This window comes from Nothobranchius furzeri, chromosome 7, assembly GCF_043380555.1.
Source record: "Nothobranchius furzeri strain GRZ-AD chromosome 7, NfurGRZ-RIMD1, whole genome shotgun sequence".
Taxonomy (NCBI): Eukaryota; Metazoa; Chordata; class Actinopteri; order Cyprinodontiformes; family Nothobranchiidae; genus Nothobranchius; species Nothobranchius furzeri.
In genome coordinates, this window is record NC_091747.1 from 52,012,726 (window position 1) to 52,036,712 (window position 23,987).

The 23,987-nt window shown below is 40.9% G+C and overlaps 1 protein-coding gene across 3 annotated transcripts in view; it reads left to right on the top strand.

Annotated features, from left to right (window-relative positions):
* The window catches only part of prex2 (phosphatidylinositol-3,4,5-trisphosphate-dependent Rac exchange factor 2), a 152,016-nt gene that overhangs the window by 126,671 nt on the left and 1,358 nt on the right, over positions 1–23,987 (top strand). For all 3 annotated transcript variants that reach the window (XM_015955247.3, XM_054751157.2, XM_054751158.2), the window contains exons 37-40: positions 9,763–9,829; positions 10,075–10,265; positions 15,553–15,655; positions 22,535–22,602. In XM_015955247.3, the coding sequence (XP_015810733.3) occupies positions 9,763–9,829; positions 10,075–10,265; positions 15,553–15,655; positions 22,535–22,602 (429 nt within the window). The remainder of the gene's footprint in view (positions 1–9,762; positions 9,830–10,074; positions 10,266–15,552; positions 15,656–22,534; positions 22,603–23,987) is intronic.

Here is a 23,987-nt window from a genome sequence, read left to right on the forward strand (position 1 = left end):
TTCATGTGTACTGGGTAAAGGCACAGGCATGCACGGTGCTTCAGGCCTGCTCCTTCTCTGTAAATCCTACCACAGCACAACACGTTTGATCATTACGGGCTGATTTGTGCATGCGGTCTCTACTCACAAGAAACCCTCAGATTTAAAACACAGATATGGAGATACTGGAGAGAGCGGGTGGCTGTTAGGCTCACTCGGATCTGAGTCAAAAGAACAAAGTCTATATTAAAAATAAAAGCTTCCCTTTCAACGCTGAGGAGTTGTAGAAGACTGCTAAATTAATGAAAGGTAAGCCAAACATTAGATGAATGTTATATAATGATGATTTAATAAATATGTCCGTTTCATCGTCCCATGGCTCATCACTGATGGGAGCAACCTCCAAATGACATCTCCCAGCTGATCTATATGTCCCATAGGACGTTTAAGTATTCCTCTGCTGTTGTTAGGCTTTTTCATCTCAACAGAGAAACAAATGAGGAAACAGAGGAGTGAAAATACCTTGTTGCTAAATTTGATGACATGTCATTTTATAGCTGCAGTCTGGATGAATCAGTCAGACTCAGATGGATGCTCCAATTAGATTTACCGCAGCAACCTGGACTCACATCTGAGGCGTGTTTCATAATCAGCACTTCGTCTGTGATTTATTTCCCCAACTCACCAAAATGCGGCAAGGTGAAAAGAAAGGTTATTACACCTCAGTGTCTTCACACAATCCAAAGTCTTGTTTGATGGTCTTCTTGCATTTATTTATTTGTCTTGTTTCACCCTCAGGGTTCTAAACATCCCTCTCATTAAATCCAGTTGACTGATTACCGAGGCATGAAAAAAACAACTGATTTCTTAAGAAAATTTTGGGCAAAAAAATGTTTTCTTCCAAACTGAATTGTCCTCTTTTTGTTTCAGATGCGATAAAATAAATATTCTTCATCACCCAGTGGTCTCTCTCTCTCTCTCTCTCTCTCTCTCTCTCTCTCTCTCTCTCTCTCTCTCTCTCTCTCGCTCTCTCGCTCTCTCTCGCTCTCTCTCGCTCTCTCTCTCTCTCTACCAGTAGTTTACATTTGCGTGTCTCCATCAGCTGACCACAGACCAGGCTATGATGTCACTTTGCTCTTCATCACCGCTCTACAACCTCAGACACCTCGTTATGTTTGGAGTCAGGCCACAGCACTGCCGGGTTAAACCAATGCTGTGGCTGACAGACAGACAGGAATGGTACTTAGTGGGCTGCAGGCCCGTGATCAAAGCTTCAAAGATCCACTTGAGACATCTGAACAAAGACTCAGTTGTGAGTTTAGATAACTTACATTTACATTATTTATCCATTCTCCTCCCGTCTTTAGTTTCATAACCTTTTGTGCGTTCCTTGGTTTGGTTAAGTAGAGGTCCTGCAGGCATACAGTAGATCAGAATGCATTTGCTACCATTTGGATGCACCAAGGGAATGTCAGGAGTGGTTTGAAAAGGATTGGAGTTGTGGAGAGTGTGGAACAAATTGAGCAGAAAAGGGAGCACCTGAAGATGTTTTATTCAGAGAGAAAGAGAAAAATTGTTGCAGGCTTCTTATTTCATCACATTTTGCTCTTATTGACAGAACGTTTCAGGAGGGCACGGGCTTTTCTCTTTCATGTTCCTCAGTATTGATTTAAAAGTATCAAAGGATTGATGGGGTTTATAATATATTAACAAACTGTTTTAGGTTCTACGGATACAAGATTATATCTCATATGTAACATAAATTTCATTTAGTCTCAAGGCTGTTGTGATAATCTCATTGAACATGTGATAAAATCCTAGACTTATTTGGATAATAAAGTCCCACACAGACTGAGAGAGATGATGCTGATAGGCAGTAAACCTGGATACAGGGCACTGTGCAGCCAATAATATAAGTTATTATTACTCTGGCCTTTTGAATTTCACGCTTTGTTAGTCAAACGATTTCCTGTCGCCACCACTAAACACAACCTTTAAGTCATTCATGCTCTGAGTCTTTTCTCCTCTGCCAGTTATAAAAAGTGGTTTATGGTTTATTTAGATTCAGCAGACGAGACCTAGCAGACATTAAATGAAAACAAGATGGCCACTGTGGGTTCAGGTTACTGTATAATGGTTCAAATTTAACTTTGAATCCAAACACACACACACACACACACAGGGATGGGTACCGAATTCGGTACTTTTTAAGGTACCGACCGAATTCCATAGTACCGACCAAGCACCGAGTCACGTCATTTCAAACGGTGCCTCATTTCGGTACCCGTCCATCATAACGAGAACTTGCCAAGACAGCTGAGCATGCGCAAGGGCGTTATGTCGTCGCTTGCTGCAAACCAGTTGTAAACAGAGCAGCATGGTAGAAAGAACGCAGGCTAGAGCTTGGGTCCACTTCACTAAATGTGATGGGTAACTGGGTGATGATGAAACCAGCGACAACGATCTAAGTGAGACATCCTCATCTTAATCTGCTCCGGTAGGTAAATTTAATTTGCTTGATATGTTAGCTTCCGTTTCGCTAATGGTGCGTTCGCTTTCTCCTCGGAACTCCGAATTCCCGACTAGAAGAACATGAACGCGCTCTAAAGTTTGGCTTCACTTTACTAAATGTGATGGGTGAAGACGAAACCAGTGACAACGATCTAAGTGTGAGGCATCATCGTTTTAATCTGCTCCAGCAGCTAAATAAACTGTTTAAGATAACGTTAGCTTGGTATGTTAGCTTCCATTGCTACCATTGTTATCAGCTAATGGTGCGTTCGCTTTCTCCTCGGAAATTCTAGCTTCCCAGTAGGAAAAATCAATTGAAAAAAGATGGCAAAAGGAATGAAGATGCACAGTAAATTTAGTTCACAGCAAAGATGGTTGCTTCAGTTTAATTATCAACTCATAAAACTACAAGGACGATGTTAAAATACAAACAGTTGTATGTTATTTATCGTGATATTTATTAAATATTGTTATATATTGAGAAAAATATATATTTAATTATAAAAGAGAATTAAAATAATAAACACTCAAAAGTATCGAAAATTGGTACCGTTAAGTACCAGTATCGATTTATAGGTACTGGTAATTAGTACCGGATCGATTCAAATGTCAAAGGTACCCATCCCTACACACACACACACTGCAGCATGTTAGAATCTTTTGAATGACTAATTTAACTACACTGAACTGCTTTTATAATACTTTAATCTCTTATTCTGGAGTAAAATAAAGAAACAAGCTAAATCATCACATATCTGTGGCATCAAGGAGCAACTTCTGAGTTCAAACGCAGGGATGGAGCACAATGTTTACAACTGAACAGTATCAGGATGGTTTAACTCACAGAGGCCTGCAGGTCTTCTGTTTTATGAGCAAAGTGCTGATAATCCGCTTGTTATGAGCGCTAAACGTTATTTTGCCGCTTCCGCGCGGAGCGGTAGGGAAACACATTTCAAACACGGAACCGAGTCTGGTTACCGAACCGAGCAGAATTCTGATGACGCCACACCGGTGTGCGAAGGTGCGGGTTCCAACCCACAGGAGAGGAGGGAGAGAGGAGGTCAACAGCGAGTGGATCACAGGGACTGAACTGATGTTTTTCAGCTAAACTGCGGTAAAAATGGCTGTTTGTTCTCATTATCTAAAATGTACACCCACACCCCCCACGGTTTAGAGGCGGTGCTCATGCAGGTGTCTCTTCCTGTTCTGAATGCTGCTACATGTAATATTTTTAATTCATTAAGCCTACGGTTTATTTTTACTCAGTATGATTTAAAATGTAGTGAATTACAATTCTTTTTTTAAAATGTACTCAAGTAAAAGTAAAAGTACAGATTTTAAAAACAACTTAAAAAGTATAAATATACAAAAAAGCTACTCAATTACAGTAACGTGAGTAAATGTAATTCGTTACTTTCCACCTCTGATTGTAGGGCTTTAAAATGGAGTTGTGCTTGGCCATTCATTAGGGCTCTTGGGCCATTGTGAGCCCCAACAAATTTTCATATGCTTTATAGAGATTTAAATAACAGTTTTCACTTGTACAAAAACATTTTTCTAGTACACCTTACAAAAATCCATGCTTCTCTGATGGTGGTTCTTTCTTTAAAACAATGCTGCAGTCTCTGTAATTTAGGATGTCCCAGTTTACTTGGTTTCTGCAGAAGGTGCTGAGGCTTTGTTCAGGTCCAGCTCGTGTGCACTGAAGCCCAGTTTATTAAGTCAGGAGACCAGAGCATTTTTCATTCATCGCCTCTGTTTTATTCTACTGTTACATGGTTTTTATTATAACAGCTCTGTATTTAGTGATGCATTACAGTGTGAAAAAGGCAGAGACCTCTGTGCTTCTTTTATTTGATAAACATAACAGACATCAGTGTAGCTGATCATTTTTTCATTAAAATATAGCTTTTAAAGGAAATAATGTACCTTCATTCTGCACATCTCTAGAAATCTAGACAAGCCGTAGCAGTAGCCTAAATTTTTGCTCTGTAGGCTGGTGTATCCATTGTAGCCACCGCAGGTTTACCATTGGCCTAAACAATTTTAGGTTAGGCCAATCGCGGCGCTCTATATCGTAGAGAAACATTTGGTGAGCTTAGCTTCGATGGGGAAAAAAACTACAAAGATGGCGTTGGCTTAAAAACAGTGCTCGTTAGAAACGGCTTTGGCATCAACGTTTAAACTTGGGCAGATGAAGGGACTTCAGGCATTTTTTTTAGAAAAAGGAAGTATTTGCTTCTTACTCTTCAACGGTGTGTGGCGGACTGACCCGCTGACTGATTTCTGTAGCGATGAATACGTTATGTTGTTCATCACTCTGACTGGTTCTAGCCCTGTCCAATTGCAGAGGCAGTTTGAAGGTCAACATTAGATTCAGCCTTATGACTGAGCTCTTGCTATGAGTCAAGGTCAGACTACATATTTACATATATAAGGCGGGCTGCCAGGCTAGACAGGAGGTGGGTGAGGTGTTCTCCTGCTGCAGCATCACATAGGAATATTTAACCCTCCCACTGTCTTTATGAGTGACCCCGCGAGGAAAGTTGACCATTGAGCAGGATTGATGGTTTATCCCTTGAGGTCCATGTGGCAGGGGTGAGGTGGTGCTCACTCCTCACCCCTGCCACATGGACCCAGGGGATAAACCATCAACCCTGCTCAATGGTCACCTTTCCTCGCAGGGTCACACCCATTAGGACAGTGGGAGGGTTAACCCCCAGAGACCCACGGTTGTAATATTACAACATCAGATTCAAGTCTACAAAAATAAACCTTCCCTTTTTTTTTTCTTTTTAAAACCACATTTACATTGCTAATAGGTCCTATTGTTCAGTTCTGCAACACTATTGGCTGTTAAAACGTGTAAATAGGCCCGTTTATCTGGCCTCCTAGAACAACATGTGAAAGGTTAAAAAAAGATTTTACAGTTGTTTTCTAAATTTGGGTTTCTGGGGGTTAAAGGGAATGTTCACACACACAACGGGGATTTGTTGGGAAAATTAATAACCATGAGTGTCATTCATCATGAACTTGTGTTGATTTACACAGACTCACACACCCCTCTGTGGGGTCATATAATCACAGCAAAGTGACTCTTTTTGAATGTTACATTAGGCAAGAAACCAAAAAGAAAACATTTTCATTTTTAAACATTTTGTTTCTGTCTCTTGTGGAATTTCCCCTTTTTTAAATCTGTAATTCCCACACCCGTGCTGCTTCTTAGAACACATCTGTCTTTTCTCTTTCTTTTACTCAGGTGACTAATTTTGTTCCTGTTCTAAAAGCTGCTTGAGCATGCTATTATCATGAAGGAAGCAAATACTAAGTGAATCCAGTGTTTTCATTGGCTCAGTGAAATGAAACAAGCTGCACGCAGAGTCGGTCATGTTTGGCTTGCAGCCAAATTCTCCATGAGAGCCTCATGTGAGAGCCTATTGGCTGATGGTGTGCGTGCGTGTGTGTGTGTGTGTGTGTGTGTGTGTGTGTGTGTGTGTGTGTGTGTGTGTGTGTGTGATCACTGGGGCTTAGTTATTACAGGAAGAACTACAAGCAGCTATTATCTTTGGCTGTTTTGGTCTATCTTGTCTCTTCTGTCTCGCTGTTGTTACTTTATGGCGATCGCTTGTTGTAACTGTTAACAAATAAGCTTCACAAGCAGAGAGGTGAAGTTGGGAGAATAGCTGACAAATGCATGCAAGGCAGACTGATAACTACTGCACAGAAATAAAGCAGAATTCTGTCATATTTCTTATTCATTTCAAAAATACTTTATTAATCCCAGAGGGAAATTGATTATGCATTTAAATTACCCTTGGAGTGACGTTAACACACATTTGTATGGTCTTAAATACTACTTTTCATCCTGGAATCAGTGTTTCTAAGAGGTTTTGTTCCACCCCTCAGCCAGATTGTCCGTAAACCACAATTCATTTGCAGTTTGACTACTTTTATTTTGTCATTAGAGACTCCTGAAGAGGAAGTATGTTTCTCATGATGGCTTTTGGGCAACGTGAGAGCCTCTTCAGTCTAACAGACGAGGCTTCATTCAGTCCACAGTGCTGCTGCTTTTTGCTGCTGGTGTGGAAATAAAAATGCCACTGGAAACATTTTATTCTGATGCTTTTTATTCAGAAGTCTGATGGGTTCTGGAATAAAGCATGATGCTTTCTTATCTATGGTCTGATGTCTGACTCTCATTGATCTGTTTTCTGACAAACTCAGACTCGATTATGTCCTTAAATGTACACCGTACCTGAGATTATATTCAGGACTTGGGAAGGACTCCGAGTATTTTCTTACCAAAGAGAATAAACTTGTTGCTGAGTTCCTGATGTTGTTTGTCTGTGTTGAAACACGCTAATGCGTTCTTGTGTACTTGACGAGTATGATCTTGTGAAGTACAGGAGAAAGTTTTTCTACGGGGTATAAGAGAACCACGTTAAAGGTGAAGTTAGACTGTCTACAGATCCAATCGAGGGTTCTGTTCACATTCATTCAGAGTGTCCTCATTTGGCCAGGATCGATCCTACGAAGCAAGTTTTACACAGCCAGGGTTTTATTTGTTTTGCTGAGTCAACAAAACCTGAAACATTAGTCAGAGATAAAAGGAACCACAAGAGTGATTGTCTGCCCCCAACGATACCATTAACTAATGAAACGGTTACGATGTCAGACAGAATCACTGTAGATACAGTGATGTCTGACGATAATTAGACGTGTCTCTGCCTGGTCGTGCATCTTTGCTATTGTAAAGGGAAAAGTCCATAAAAAGAACCATAGCATCAAATACTCTAAACATAAAAAAAGCTTCAGAACTGAGCTGATTCTATCTTACTTTTATTTACTTTTCCACTTTACTTTTACTACGCAAACACACACACACACACACACACACGCACGCACGCACGCACGCACGCACGCACGCACACACACACACACACACACACACACACACACACACCATTTCAGGTAGCCCTGAGCGGAGAAACAATAATACATCGAAGAAAACACACAGGCACAAAAAAAAAAACACAAGTCAGCTATAAAACCAGAAAACATGACATTTCTGAAAATAGAATATTGCAGAAAACGCCTCCAGATAAGCCTAAAACATATTTTCTTGTGTTACACCCCAGAGCTTATATATACATTTTCCCTCTCTACATTCCACCTTCACTGGGTTGTATATTTTGACTGATAAGCCATCTTGAATCAATTACAAGGGCTATTACCTCCATCTGAACCCTGAACCGAACTCTGCTTATTGTCGTTTTGTGGAGCGTGCAACACGGTTCATGCGTAATTTGACAGATGGGGATTAAATACTTGGAAAGCTGCCACAAGTGGGTGTATAAAACGTTTCAATGACTCGTCACTAGCCCAAACCTAAATCTGGGAGGAAGCTTAGGTAAATTTTCCTCACTCCTGAGACTCGTATCTCATTAAGTTGCTCTGAGGTGTAATTATAAGTTCTGTATTAAGCTAATTATAAGTTCTGTATTAAGCCCCAGTGGGATGAGGTATACATCTCATGGTATAAATTCATTTTGTATGGAAGAAATACAGCTCACTAGAATCTGAGTTTGTTCAGACATTGAATTTTTGACATTGAAATTTGAGACTGACACTATGTAGGGGAAACACTGGAGATTCAACAGCAACACTTTAACATTAAAGAATCAACAGCTATAATTCAACAGTAGAAATTCAAAAACAGAAATTCTACAACAGAAACTCAAAAGCAACAATTTTACTTCAGAAATCAAACAGCAAATATTCTAAAACTGAGGTGACCTCCTTGCGACCCAAGTCAAAGCAATCGTCACTCGATCGAGTCAATACCTCACTGGTATCGTGTCATGAGAAAAGCGTAATTTGATAAAAAGCCACTCTACTCGATCGAGTGACAACATAGGAGGTCACCTCAGTTGTCCAATTTTTGCTGTTGAATTCTCGCTGTTAAAATTCTGTTGTTCAATTATTGAATATGAAACTTTGAAGTAGAATCTTTGTGGACGAAGCTTTTGCTGTTGAATGTTATTCCACCTTCCTCAGGATCCACTGATTTCCCTCTTTCCTATTCACTCTGTCTCTTTCTTAACATTTTTTCTTTTAAATTGCAACAGCTTATTCTTGCTCCTTTTAAATATATTTTAAACATTTTCGAAAAGGTTTTTATATTTTTACAATTTTTATATTTTTTGTTTTTGTTTTTGTGAAGCGCCTCGTGATTTTTGTCTTGAGAGGCGCTATAGAAATGATAGTTTCTTCTTCTTCTTCTTTGTTTAAAAAAATTCTAATAGATAATTTCATAGAATAAAACTCCAATATGATAAATTCTGTGCCTAAAAAGTCCTATTCTGGTGAGACTATTTCTTCCATCATTGTGTGGGTAACATACGTTCTCAATGATCTTTTTTTTTTTTTTTGTTTAACTGGGAGGCTTGTTGCCATTCTACTCTCTCTAGTCAGAGATGTTAGCTCTGCTTTGATTAATAAACCCCATTAATATCATGTTTGGAAGAATTACCACATCCATAATTAATGTCTCAGCCTGATTTTAATGGCTTTCATCTGCATTGATTCAGCTGTAATGGGATGAGCTCTGTTGATTCTTGTAAACAATCACTCTTCCTTTGTTTCTTCCAACATGCCTCCATGTTAATAAAAGTGTGAAATCAGCACTAAAGGCCTGTATGTTGTACTTTATTACTGCCTCTGGCAAAAAAAAAAAAAAAAGGCAAGGGAGTAGGTGATTTTATTAGGATTATTAATGTGGGTTCCTATTTTTAGCTCCCTGCTGGAATGCTGAGATTTGATGGAGTCACTGAGTGCTGAGTTTGCACCACTCAGACGGACTCGTTGCGGCAGACAGCAGACACCAGTGTGGTGCTGCCTCCTGTGGTGGGAGAAGAAAACACACATCTGACTGACTATTCCGTGAATGAATGAAGCGTTTGGAGCCAAGCCCAGGACGAGAGATGCTTAGTCTGTGTTTCTGCCTTGCTGTGCCCAAGTTACTCTCATGATTGATAGTCGGAGGCTGCTTCTCCATAATAAGCAGCTGGCCCAGTTTTTTCCAGAGAGCCAGCCAGTTTTCCCGATGACCTAATGATGCAGAGAAATGTTTTTGATTTCACGGAATGGTGGTGCTGACTCGGAAATACAAACATTGTCTTTAATTAATAAATACTTTTTGTTGAGTGCACGCAGTGTGTGTCTCACGGCTGCTCTCATTACTCCTAATATGAAATGTCTTCTCTCCCTTAGAGCTTTCTTCCTCGATCAGTCTAATATGCCGCCCAGCGCTGCACCCAAAGCTGCACTCATAGATAAGGTGAGAGCACTCAGCATCCTTCTGCATTTGCAGTGACACTACGTAAAGACTTGCATGACGCAGTATGTGTGTGCATGCAAAATCCAAGTTTGCAACTGCACCAAGCTGAGAAGAAGAAGGATCGACTCTTATTGGTTCTGTCTGTACTGAAGGTGTCCTCCAGCACTTTGCGATCTGTAGATATTCTGCTTAAAAACAATTTTCCTGTCTGCTCCTCTAATGTCTATGCCTTTGGTTCTGCCCAGTTAATGCGCCCGTTGAATGCTCTAGAGGAGCTCTACCGTTTGATGGAGAGTTTCATCAGCTGCCGTCGCACCGCTGCCTGCCAGTACACGGCCTGTGGGGCCTCTGGAGTCGGGCTACTCACCGTGGCCTCTGAGCTCTGCTCTCGTCTGGGAGCCACACACGTCGTCATGTGCAACAGTGGCGTTCACCGGTGAGTGTGCTCTGTATTTTCCCTCCACCAAAAATAAAAAGACTGACTTATTAGGGACACTTTGAGTCTTCTTAAGTATAATTTGGAGCCGTCACATTTTAACGCAAAACTTGATAAGTTTTCCTCTTCTCCCTTCCACTGGTTAAAAGTGAAATTACAACTGTCGTAAACAACCTTGCTGCAGCCTGCTGTAGCTAGAGCTAACACCAAGCTGCTAAGTGATACAAAATAAGCCACAAAGAAAAATTATCGACACATACAAGTCCTGTTGCAACAAGGCCAGGTCACCATCAGCCTGTGATTTTGAACCACTGAAATCAGTTTGAAAGCAACAGATTAAAGTGATACAAACTATTTAGTGATGTTTTAAGATGGACACTACAACAAAATGACCTTAGTAAGTGTGTTAGTAGATAGGCCATTCACAAATCATAATCTGAATGCTGATTATGTGGAAATTTATTACATAAAATATTGTATTTATATCAAAGTTTCTCCCTATTTTCTAATTTTCTTTGTCACTCACTGACAGCAGGGATATTCTTAGGAACAGTGCTTGCTGTTTCTCAGTTTAAATTAGGCAGAACACTTTACAGACTAAGGTGACAGGTCAATTACCTCCATTCTCATTGAATTCTATACACGGCTGCCTAATTCACCTGCTGCTGAGGGCACTATTCATCAGCGCAAAAGGATGGAAATATCCTGATCGTTTGTCACCGCTGATTCCCGCTTCCAGCTTTCATCTTTCATCTTCATCTCCTCAGCTACACTCGTCCACCCATCTGTCCTATGCCCCACCTCTTCACACTGTGACACTTTTCATATCTTTTTGTCTTCGTCTCTCTCTCTCACACATGCACACACACACACACACACGCGCGCGCACACACACACACACACACACACACACACACACACACACACACACACACACACACACACACACACGTTGGTATTTATACACTTGTAGGGACTTGTCATTGACTTCCATTCATTTTTGTGGCTGAATCATGCCTAACCCATACCCAAACCCTAACCAATGGGGTTCTATTCCTAACCCTAACCCTAACTAAAGTTTAATTCACATCATAGCTCTACAACCAAGTTTTAGGGGGTTCTCCTTTGTGGGGAACAGCCAAATGTCCCCACAAGGTCAAAATGTCCCCATGTTGCAGGATAAACCCGAGACATTGTCCCCATAAAGTAATGAATACACTGTCCACACACACACACACACACACACACACACACACACACACACACACACACACACACACACACACACACACACACACCTGTGCATTCATGCCTTTACTATATGAGACTGATGGCTTGATAAAGGGTTGCAGAGGGAGCCTCCCGCTTGTCTGAGCTCTGAGAGAAACGTCCTGTCAATGCAACGTGTCCCGCTACTTTATTAACCTGCAATCCTCACTGTGTGTATGTCTCAGTGGTACACATGCAGGCAAAGTGCACCATAATGTAGCAGGTGACAACTGCTGTCATATTTCCAGTTATTTGTGTCCTCTTTAAATGCTGCTTCACCTTCAGAAGCTGCAGAATCAGGAGTTCGGTTCAGAAGAGAACAAATCACATTCAGAGTCATAAACTGTGGCAACCAAAGCTTAATTTAGAGGCCGATAATTATTGATAGATCATAAATGTGCTGCAATAAACTATCCTGCATTCAGAATTTTTAAATCAGATGCAGCCGTTGAGAACTGTAAGCTTCGTGAAACCAAAGCACTTGATCAGTCATGTGGATATGACTTAATCAGAGTGGCGACCTTTTCAGGGACTATTGAAGGCTTTGGAGGAATTGAAAGGTGGGAATTTTCTCTCCAAATTTCTTTTATCAAACAAACTAACAAAAAAAAAAAAAAAGAAAATCTACTCCAAAAAATAAACTAAACTTTCCTCACCTAAACATTTTCCTTTATTTCATTATTTGTTTGAAGGTTTCCTAGAATTTAAAACCACAATCATCCTGTTGTTGATTATAGGGAGCCTAAGTCACGCCCATCTACTTCAGGACCATGGGTCTCCAGGACAAAGAAAAAACTGAATGCAAGTCAATGAAGCTATAAATCTATTTTTTTAAATCCCATTTGTTATATTTCCGTGGATTTCACAAATGATGTCCGGGAATTTTAAAGACAAATTTTGATGCCAAGAAGGCGTTTATTTCAATAGTCCAAATAGTCATAATTTGATGTAAAAGCCGTTTCAAACAAGCTTTCGCAATCTGGTTCCACCCCGTCGCATCAGCCCGCCCACCAAGCCAATAGAGCGCCTTGATTGGCCCACAAAGCTGATAGAGTGCTGTGATTTGTCCACCATTGTGGAATAATTACAGCACTCTATTTGGTTTGAAACCCAACAGAGAGCTGTGATTGGCCCGCCAGAATGCCACTAGGGGGCCGTTGAGATTCCAATGAAGCGTTCGTAGTTCACTGGGCTAGCGATGTATGGCTGCTTTCATGATCCTGCTTGGAATACTTTTACTGCTGATTCCCATCTGAAATGCTTCCAGTGGGAAGGGACGCGCCACAGAGCTTTCAGGGAAAATGCATCTTTTAGGTTACTCATCTCAAGCATCAGCATGGCACCATGGAGGTAAACCAGCCAACCAGCATGCAGCTCATTTAACATTCATTTCCTGGTTGAGTGGGTGGGGCAAACCTTTCATTTGTAGGGATTTATTATTTTTTGTTTGATCATTTGTCTGGGCTTCTGGACCATTGTGAGCCCCAACAAAGTTTCATATGATATTGAGACTCAAATAATAGTTTAACTTGTTCTAGGGCATCTTCTCTGATTGTTCTTTTACTATTTCCTGATCCTTTGTGTAAGTCTCTCTCACATTTCTTATTTATTAATGAGAGAACCACAGATTGTAAACGGGATACGTACTGGAATGACATAAAACAGATGAGTATAAAATAAATGATCTCATACAATCTCACCAGCGCTAATGAAACTGGAAACCATGGTGCTTTACACACTTACACGCACGCAGTTCCTTCATCTGGCTCCAGCTGACGAGATATTTAAAGACCCTCACTGGGTGACTCCTTTTTAAACGAATTTCAGTCAGTGTGTTAAAGCTCAAAAAGAGCTCTCAAAATATTCAGTGGTGGCCCATAAAATGACTTTTATCTGTATTTTACAGCAATATCTCTCAGAACATTCTCCAGATGATTTGTGTGGTTTGCTACTTTAATCACATCATGTCAGATTGTCATAAACATATGTAACTGAAACCAGAGAGGATGTTTAAATCTTGATCTGATTTACCTAAAGCAACAAATTCTGGCTGCAATAGCTCAATGTTTTTCTTCTCACTTTTCATTAAGCATTAAATCCTATTATGGGAGCAGGAGATAATACACAAATGACTCAGGTGTCAAGGCATTGTTATTAGAAGGAGACAAACCTGGCAGCGTTGGAGCTTTGGACAGTTTCATTTGCAGTGAAAATACACTGGATCAATACACTAGTGCTGCTTGTTATCATAGAAGGGTCACTGTGACAGCAGTGTCTGTCACCTCAGTGACTTGGAGTTTCCCATGGAGTCTCACACTTGCAGCTCATCTCCTCAGGAAGCCTAATCAGCACTTCTGGGATCTACCAACTCCCAAGGGAGAGGAGATTCATGTTTATGCTTGTGTTTAATTTAATGTAGATGTTTTCTGTTATGGATAGGAAGTTTGTAATTATGATTTAGTTATTTGAGTTACCTGAATTGACTAGACTGGTTAGTTTGTTTGTGTGAGGATGTGTGCGTTAATTGTATGTTAATTGTTCCCCTCCTGTATGTAGAGTGGTCTGATCAGCCGCTTTTTAAGTTGAACCTGGTGTGTCTGAAATGTCTTTTTTTTCTGGATAGAGTGTCTTGTGCTGTGATTAGGGCCTAGTCCACATGTAGCTGGGGTTTTTTAAAAACGAATATCCGCCCCTCCAAAAACTTGCATCCACACCACCGCGTTTTAAAAACAAACTCTGTCCACACGTACCCAGATAAATACGTTGTTAAGGACATGCCAGACCTGTAGGCGGCAGTACTTCCCCCGTTCTTAACCTCATCCTTCGTCTGTGGTCTTCCGCAAGGAGCAGTAATTCCGCTTGCAAAAACAAACAAGCAAAAAGCGCTTGGACAATTGATGGATCGGGTAGTGACAGAGCGCAGCTCTGAGGGCTTCCATGATGCCGGCTAGTGTAAACACAGGTCGCACACGTGATGTCAGCATTTTTTGTCGCGGAAAGTGACGTTGCGGACCTTAAAACTCCGGTTTTGTCTGTCCACACGCAGACACCCAAAACGGAGAAAACACAGATCTCCACTTTGGCCGGAGTTTTTAAAAAGATCCGTTTTTGTGTGAAAAAACTCCGTTTTCGTGTGGATGACAGGCCAAAACGTAGAAAAATATCTACGTTTTGGCAGATCCCCGGCTACGTGTGGACAGGGCCTCAGTTAAAGTTCCTGTTAACTTTGAAGCTGCTCCAAAATAAAATGGAGTTTTGAGTCTCATGAGCAGTGCTTCTCTGGCTGGTTTGTGCAAGTCCCTGACAGTACCCCAACAGCCTTGACATTTGTCACTGACTCTAAGGATTTAGACATGTTGTACCAAGTGTGTGTGGTGAATGTATGGAATGGAAAACTAAGTTTTTATGAATTCTACACACACCTTAGATGGTGAAAACGCATTGTCCTCTGACCTTTTCTACAAGCATCAATCCTGCATTTCTGTCCCTATATATGGTGTTCCTCTGCTTGTTGGGACTGCCTTTCACTGGCACTGAAATCAAGTGAAATGATTCATTAGTGAGGATGAGCAAAGGCCAAACAGATGGAACGTGATGACATGGTGCAAACGGATCAAAATGTGCTCACGGAAATGTGACGCTGTCGACATAAATTTTATCAAAGAAAGAGACAGATCGTGGATGGAGCCCAAAATGAGCCGGCAATGGGATTTTTTCAGAAGCTGGTTTATTTGGCATGAAAATATGTTGGAAAACTGAGTAAGTTTGCTTTGGTGATTGCGAATTTTCAGTAGCAGTGGAAAAAAGGAAGAAAATGTGTTTTAGTTCATATTTTCCTACCTTATTTATTTATTTTACCAAAAGTTACGTTTGCCTAGCATGGCTAGATACACATTTATACTGCTACGCTTTGTCTGGATTTCTAGGCAAACATTACTACAGACTCATTAACAATACGTGATTCGGCTTCCTTGTGAGAACAACAGCTAACACCTTTTATTCTACATTTGATCAACAGCTGCACTCTGAGCGTGACACTGGAGCAGGCCATCCTGCTGGCTCAACACCATGGCCTTCCTCCTCGCTGCATCATGCAGGCCACTGATGTCATGAGGAAACAGGTGCGTGATTTGCATATAAACTAAATTAAAAGGACTTCACGGAGTTTTGAATTTTTAGGCTCGTGATTGCCCCCTCAGGCCAAAAGCGTAATGGCAGCTTCAATAGTAGGCTCGTGCACGAGGTGCGCATGTTGTACATGCGCACTCCTTAACGAAAATAACAGCTGAGACAGTCAGCTCCGTGTGTGTGTGTGTGTGTGTGTGTGTGTGTGTGTGTGTGTGTGTCAGAGGACAGGAGAACACGCAGCTAATTAATTAAATAATTTGGTTCTGTACCTTTCTCTTCAGCACAGCCGACAAAGGTTTATGATGGGTCAGTCCTCCTGCATGCTCAGATCATTCCCTTCCCTTGCTTGAAAAATTGTTCCAAAATGAAAGTTGAACCCACATCTTTATCTGTGAATTCAAAGCCGTTTGGCGAGTCTCAAAAATTTGGGCGTCTTACTGTAAAAAATATACCATTAATGTAAAACAAACTCTAAATAAACTATGTTTACATCCAGAATCGAACCCAGGTCTTCTGCACGAAAGTCCGATGTCTTACCAGGCAAGCTAACGCACCAGTGATGTTACTTGTATCTGTACCATTTAAGAATGGTTTGGAGGGCGATGCCTGAGCGTGAACTCGCATGAAGCAGCCTGCTCGACCCGAGCAGCTCTCTTTTTCTGTGATTTTACAGAAAAAGAGGCAATCACAGTAAATATGCCAGGGCTCATTCTACAGGACCAGGGCATTGCAGGAGAATGTATGAAGAAGAAATTTATTATTTATATACTTGTTTTGGCTGTCAAACTTCCATAATGCCCCTTTACGTTTAATAAACAAATCTACTGATTTCTTATGGAAATATAGAATTAACAGTTTTAATGTGGGAATGATGTAGTTTAACATTATTAAAGTCACTTAAAAATGCTTACATTTATCTATCTAATATGGATTTGGATTGGTGAAATTCTGGTGATGCAATACATATCACGATACAGGGTAGACGATACGATATATCACAATATGATGTGATACATTCAGCCAGACGACATTAGCAATTATTTTAGACTGAAATTAATGTAGGAAATTTTGATAAACAGTCCAAACATGTTTAACATGAGGTATCTGAACCATAATAGAGGGATCTACATTTCAGTGGTGGAAACAGAACCCATTGCACACTGCTGCAAACTAGCAGTCGGTGTCTGAATTGCACCAAAAGAAAAGAAAATATGTAAAAGTTTGCATGTAAATTATTCAAAAATTCGATACACGGCTTTTGAATATGGATATAATATCACAGGAAAATACATCATGATAAATTGCCATAGCGATAATTTCTTACAACCCTACTATCTAACCTGTCAGCTCAGCACATCAACCTAGCTTGAATGCTAACTCAACCTGCATTGAATTAATGCAAGTCTGCAAACTTCAAGCCTACTGTGGAAGATAGAGGGGAACAAAAAGGGATTTATCTGTTGTGTGCTGGTGCTTCATGATTAGTGTTAAACATTGCACTGCATCGGACTGTTGCTTCAGCCTTTTGTAGCATTAGCAGGGGCATGCTACCATTGCGAGTGCTGGTTTCCTGTCTGTTTTAGATGTTTCCTTACTTGAACGCTGCAGATTTTGTTAAAACTGAGGGATTAGCAGCTCCTGCAGAACCAGATGAAGGCTGAGGCGATCATTCAACAGTTTGAATCAGGTGGGTCTGAGCAGGAACATATCAAAAACATCCAATCACAGCGGCCAGCCTTTAGCGCTACAAGGTTTTTTATGTGCGTTGTATGACGCATGGCTTTATGCTCCTTCTGAAGGGGAGGGGGCGGGAACTAAGGCCATTCAAATTTCTAAATCCCCTCCTCCTCTCCTTGATGATGTCACGCTACAGAGCCCCGCTTTGAGAACTAAATGGTTAGGAGTTTGATGTTTAAGAAAAGCATAGCTGTATGCTAATGTTTACTTCTATTTCTCCATACAGGTCCTAATATAATTAATGGTTCTTGTCTACATAATGTCTTTTACATCGTCATGCGTCACCTCATATGCTATTTCAATCTTCTCACAAATGCTCATCATTTCTACCAAAGAATTAAGGACTAATAACAGATTAAGAATCTCATCGGGAATCAGGAACTTTGGTGAACTGATGGCTCAGTCATTAGGATGCAACCAACTTGAGCACCAGCGCCATTAGCAGCAAGTCTCTAGAATGATTCCCAACCTACTGCCCCATTAGTTGTATGGCCTCCTGTGATTTTGCAGCTATTTGAGAAAATCTAGTAATTAAAATGTCTCCACCCCTTCTAGAAAATAAAGTTGTTAAATTCTGTTTTAGCAAAATGTGATTCAGGTTTTTCTTCATGCCTGTTTTGGGTCAAGGGTGGAATTTCCATCACTTCTTTTGACACAGAGATTTTCACCCCATAAAATTGTCTATCCATGACCAGACCTTGGCCTTCAGCTCAAACTCTCGTTAGAAGTGTTGTCATTGATAGTTATATAGCCACTTGAAGTGGAGAGGTTAGTCAAGAGGCTGAGATTTCGCTGGACTTCAAATTATAGTTCATGGAAGGTGGGACTGCAGCCACAAGGGCAGCACATACATTCCTTTTTTATTATTAGTTTTTGTGATGTGAAATACAGAAGCAGAGCAGAAGGAATTCTAATTTTATGTGTGTGAGAGTGTGAGTTTGTTTTTATGACATAGTGGGGACCATGGCCTTACCACTTATGAGGACCTCAGTTAATAGTGAGGACCGAAATGTCTTTTACATTTTTCCATGCTATGAAATGTCATATGAGAAAGCTGATTACTTGAATGGCTCCCATCCTTACTGAAGAGTTGTACAAAAGGTCATTAGAGCAATCTGAGGCCCTGCAAGGCCCCTGCCATCAAAACTGTATAGACATCTATGGTAGTATGTCTCGCTCTGAACTTGAGATTGTTATACACACCTTCACCTTCTCACGCCTAGACTACTGCAACTCGCTTTTCACTTGTCTGAGCGAAACCTCCCTGAACCATGTGCATGTGGTTTAGAATGCCTGAGCTGCATTTGCGGAGCGTTTTGCTTCTGTGAGAGTGGGGAAAGGGGTAACAGCACGCGGAATGTTTCGGTGCTGTGCATCGGCCATGAGAGCGCAGGGATTGATTTCATAGCTGTGGCGCTAGAAAGCCAACGCAGGGTAAACATTACGATATATTTATTTATTTTAATAATTTTTTTTGTTCCTGTAAAGCGCTTTATCTTTTTAACAGATTTAGATTTTTACGACAGTTATTTTTAATTGGTTTTTCATATATTTCTGTTTTGCAAGACTTCTAACTCTAAAATTCCTGTTGAATATCCAACTTATGTTCAACTTTATACAATTCTTGAGTTTTTTTAATCGTCAAATATTTGTTTACCACAAACTTCACAAGATGGAAGAAAAAGGCATGGAACCGAGCAACGGAGGCTGTGAAAGCCGACCCGTTCACCGGTCCAAAATAAAAAATAATAAAAAAAAATAACAAACCCTACGCTGCCGTGTTGGTGTCAGACGGACAAACGTAGCAAAATGTAGATTCTACACACCGTAGCGATTTACAAGAACCACCGCCAATGCGGGTTTTGTGAGGACACAGACTGACTGTGTCAGAAATGGTATGACAATCTAACGGGACGCGTTCCCTTTTTGTCTAACTGTGGTGCTAGCTTAGCTCTCCGGCCAGGTCTAGCGTTCTTTGTCTGTAGCGACCAGACTTAAATTTTCCCGATTAACAAGTAGGCATCTCGCCCCGCTTGTAATACGGACTTCAAAAAACGTACGCAATCTGAATGCAGTAACGCGTGACGGCCATAACCCGGCTTACGACGTTTACCGTGCAATCAAGCAACAGTAGGTGCCTACGGGCATTCCGTTCAGATTGTTTCTATAAGTCGCCCATGCAATGGAGATATTTTCCACAATAGCTCGCCCACAGTGTCAACACACTGAGACGAAAAGGTGTCCGAGAAGTTAGTCTCGGTTCGGAGGTTCGGAGAATTTAGTGATAATTTTAGGAACTGAGGATAAGCTGCACACGGTAGCTCACCCAGCAATGGTCAGAGCGGAAACGTAGCTCTCCGACCTGAGGTTAGATTAGAGACGCGGCGGCGCGTCAAAATGGACAGAATTTAGTCAAAAGCACAACTCACACGTTCGCTCCGAAGGCGAAGATGGGATAAATCAAAGTTAGGTCTGTAATTTGCGGTCAATTTGAGATCGGAGATCTTCCCGGTCAAGTTTCCACCAGGACGCCTCCCGGAAGAGTGACTTCAGCGGAACAATTTCCGGTTAATTTCAAAATAAGACATCAAAGTGAAACACAGAGAAAAGCGTTGTTTGTAGCTTTCAGATGTAAGAAATCAGATAAATCGCAGATATAGAAGTCTGGATATGCTCGCCATTGAATGTAGCGTTATGGATTTATGCTCTTTTATGAAAGAGAAACCATGCTACGTATTAATTCGGAATATTAATTTTAATAAATCAATAACCAAATTTTATATTGTTCAGAAGACTCAAAGGTTGTTTTCATCCATAAACTGCCGATAATATCTGAGTGTCTGTGTTTCAGTTCAATGAGGAAACCAGTTTGACGTTTAAAAGTTTTAATTCTTCAAATTAAACTAATGATTTTGAAATTGACAAACAGGAAATACAATCAACATTAGTAACTTTGTGGGACAATCTCTTTAACAGTTGATATGCTGTTCTGGCTCAAATAGACCTTCTGATGAATTTATGAAGATTGAGAATGTTGTGATGGTGAGAGTGATATGAGCTGGGATGGGTGCGTGAGTGCATCTGATTTTGCTTCAGGAAGAACCAGGTGTCTGAGTGAAAAGTGATGGTTTGAATAAACTTAGGCTCTTAGTTGAAAAGATGCATCAAAACGCTAAACACCGTGTTCTGTCTCACCGAATTCTTTTGGACCCTCTTTCGGATCCGGGGCGTCACCTTAGGATGTTTCATCCAGGGCACCTTGGCTGGCAGAAAAGACAAAGATGCGCTGCGACCCGGTCCAGAGTTGTCCTCGGTACACGTTGATGGTAAAGCGTTTTGTCGACGCGCTTTCTTAAGTTAATTCACTCAGAAATCAAAAGACTCGGTAATGAGTCTGCGTTAGAAGTTGCGATTCAGCTATTCTGCCTGGCGTGGCAGAAACAGCGTGAAAGGGGGGAAGAACGAGCCAACAGGCTCTGCCCCCCCTTTGGTTTTCAGGTCTGTTCTCTCTCGTTGTCCAACACGAACTGACTACAAAAGACTGAAACTTACCAAAAACCTTTCTCTTCTCAAAGCAAAACATGTGCGTCATCAAATGTGTCTGGAGTTTACTGTGGGCAAGATGTGTGTGGGTGTGTGTGAATGTTTGTGTGCTTGAGTGTGAAGGTCAGTACCACACATTCAACATTATCTACTTAAGTGTGGATTCATTAATCCATTATAATTACCCCAAAGCATAAGAACCATTCATTTGATTAAACACATTTATAATGAGCAAAATGATAATGGTTATTTTAACATTAAAATCAAGAAAAAGAAGTTTAAACTTTATGTTTTGACTTGGTCTGGGTACAACTCATGTAAACACATCTTCTGGTAGACTGCAGGTGGCTGATGTTATGGTTTCCTCCCAGACTCGCTGGCGTTCAGGACTTAATCTGTGGGTGAAAGTTCTCAATGACCCAGCTTTGACCTAGCTGTGTCCAGCACCACCTTTGTGATAGAAAACCCATATTTCCTCACGTTACACTCTATAAGAAGGGAATTTTTATTTTTGTTTTTGCATTGTATCCCAACTGGTCATCTCTTGGTCCTGCGTCCTTCAGTGGCATCAGGGGGCATCTCTGTCTGGAGGCACGAGAATGGATGACTGCGATAGAAATCGAGTAAATGCTGATGCTATCCGTTTGTCCGGACGTAACTCTGAGCTGACAGTAAGATGGCAAATGGCAGAGTTGTAACCAGTGGGTCAGCTAATGCACTTTCAGCTGGATGCTCTCTCGGTGCCTCGCAGCTAAACGACGAGACACTCACGACCCCTTTAAAAAATGATTTGTGTATTTTTATGTAGTTTTGCTTATGTGTGTGCAGCACAGATGTGAAAGGAGCAGGTAAAGGTCTGAGTGCAGATGTCCTGCAACTCTGTTGGGGTGGATCGGCAGACTCTTCACACAGTCAGCAAAATAAAGAGACTTTAGAAAGGAATACAGTACATGCTCCTGACTGTGCACAATAAAATGTGCAAAACACACAGGCATCCTACTAATCTTCTAAATCCATTTCAACTTGCTTTGATTTTCTTGCAAAACTCATTCTGGGGTGAACTATTTTACTTCAATCATTAAGAAAAGAATAACTTAATAGGTACAGCTCTAGTGTTTTTCTCTGCACAACATGACTCCTGCTTTATATTCTACAATATTTATAGGATGTAGTTCAGCTTATAATTTATACATTTACTCCTGGTGTTCACTGTCCGTCATTCTAAGCCTGACAGGAAGTCGTCTCACCTGGGGAAACTCATGTCATTAAACTGAAAAGGTCACCAGAAATGGGCTTTAAGCCAAGGTGGTGTCCAATCAAGGCTGCATCATTGGCCCAACAGCTTTTCACAATAAAAGCGTTCCATGAGTCTTAATTCTGATGTTAGTAAAATTTTCCTCCAGCGTAAAAAAAAAAACAATCAAAAGAATAACTATTGAAATAAGACTTCTCACCATTTCATCCTCCAAAAGCTGAATCATGCCTATTTTAGTCCTGAGTCTTGATGATAATGCAGGTTATCTTGTCGCTTTTGGTATTTTTAGCTCCTGATCATCATTTCATGAATTATTTGTGTCCGTTTTGTCTTTTAGGGAGCAAGAGTTCAAAACTCTGCGAAGAATTTGGGAGTGAGGGACCGTACACCGTCATCAGTCCCGAGGTAAAACAATCCCGTGCTTCTGTGTCATGTAAATACTAGTGTTTTATACTTTAGTGGTATAAAAATGTACTCTAGGTTAGTAGATTTTAAATAAAGTACCTACAATACACAGTATTATAAAACATGTATTAGTTTAGTTTTGAATATACTGTGTTAAATAGAAATTTATATGAATAATTGCTTGTTGCAACTTTGGGCACATTTGATAAAGCATCATTTAAAATGAAATCTTGTTGATTTAAAACTGCTTGTGGACGGAAGAACTTGAAATACTTGATTTAATGAAACAGTGTTTGTGCTAACTCATGTTTGCCTTGACATGTTAACTTTGATGTGAAACTTTATTAAGCACAACTTTTTTAAGAAAACCTCTCACAACAGTGGTGTTCTGAGTGAAGGACCCAGGGAAATATGGCGGTTCGGCGAGAACGACAACCAGATGTCCAATTATTGGCAGCGGTTTTTAGACACATATGAGAGAGCAACTTGGTTAATTAATTTTTAATCTCTAAAACATTTTTATACTATACAATACTGTTAGAATGTTGTTAAGAGGCATGAAAACAATTTTATAGCAAATTTGTTTTCCAAATTTGCCATTGCAACTCGAATATGGCCACTCAACAATGTCACTAGAACTCCTAAATTGCCACTGTTCAATTTATTTGATCTAATTTTCCTCTAATTAGACATATTTATTTGCAATTTTCCCCTTTTGTTTAACTTACTTCATTGTATCTTAGTTTATGACCATCCATCCATTTTCTTCTGCTTATCTGGAGTTGGGTCGCAAGGGTTGCCGTTTAAGCCGAGAGGCCCAGACTTCTCTCTCTCCAGCTACTTGGGCCAGCTCCTCCGGGGGGAATCCCAAGGCTTTCCCTGAGCAGCCGAGAGACGTAGTCCCTCCAGCATGTCCTGGGTCCTTCCTTTAGGCTTTCTCCCTGTAGGACATGCCCAGAAAACCTCACCAGGGAGGTGTCCAGGAGGCATCATAACTAGATGCCCGAGCCACCTTAACTGGCTCCTCTCGACAAGGAGGAACAGCAGGTCTACTCTGAGCCCCTCCCGGATGGCCGAGCTTCTCACCCTATCTCTAAGGGAGAGCCCAGCCACCCTGTACAGAAAACTAATTTCAGCCAAGAGCTTTGCCTTCCGGCTCAGAGCGCTCTTCGCCATGACAGATCGGTACAACGCCCGCATCACTTTAGCCGCAGCACCAATCCGCCTATCGATCTCACGTTCTATCTTTCCCTCACTTGTGAACAAGACCCCGAGATACTTAAACTCCTCCACCTTAGGAGGGACCTTGTCCCTGACCTAGAGAAGGCATTCTACCCTTTTCTGATTCAAGACCATGGTTTTGGATTTAGTTTATGACCTTAAAT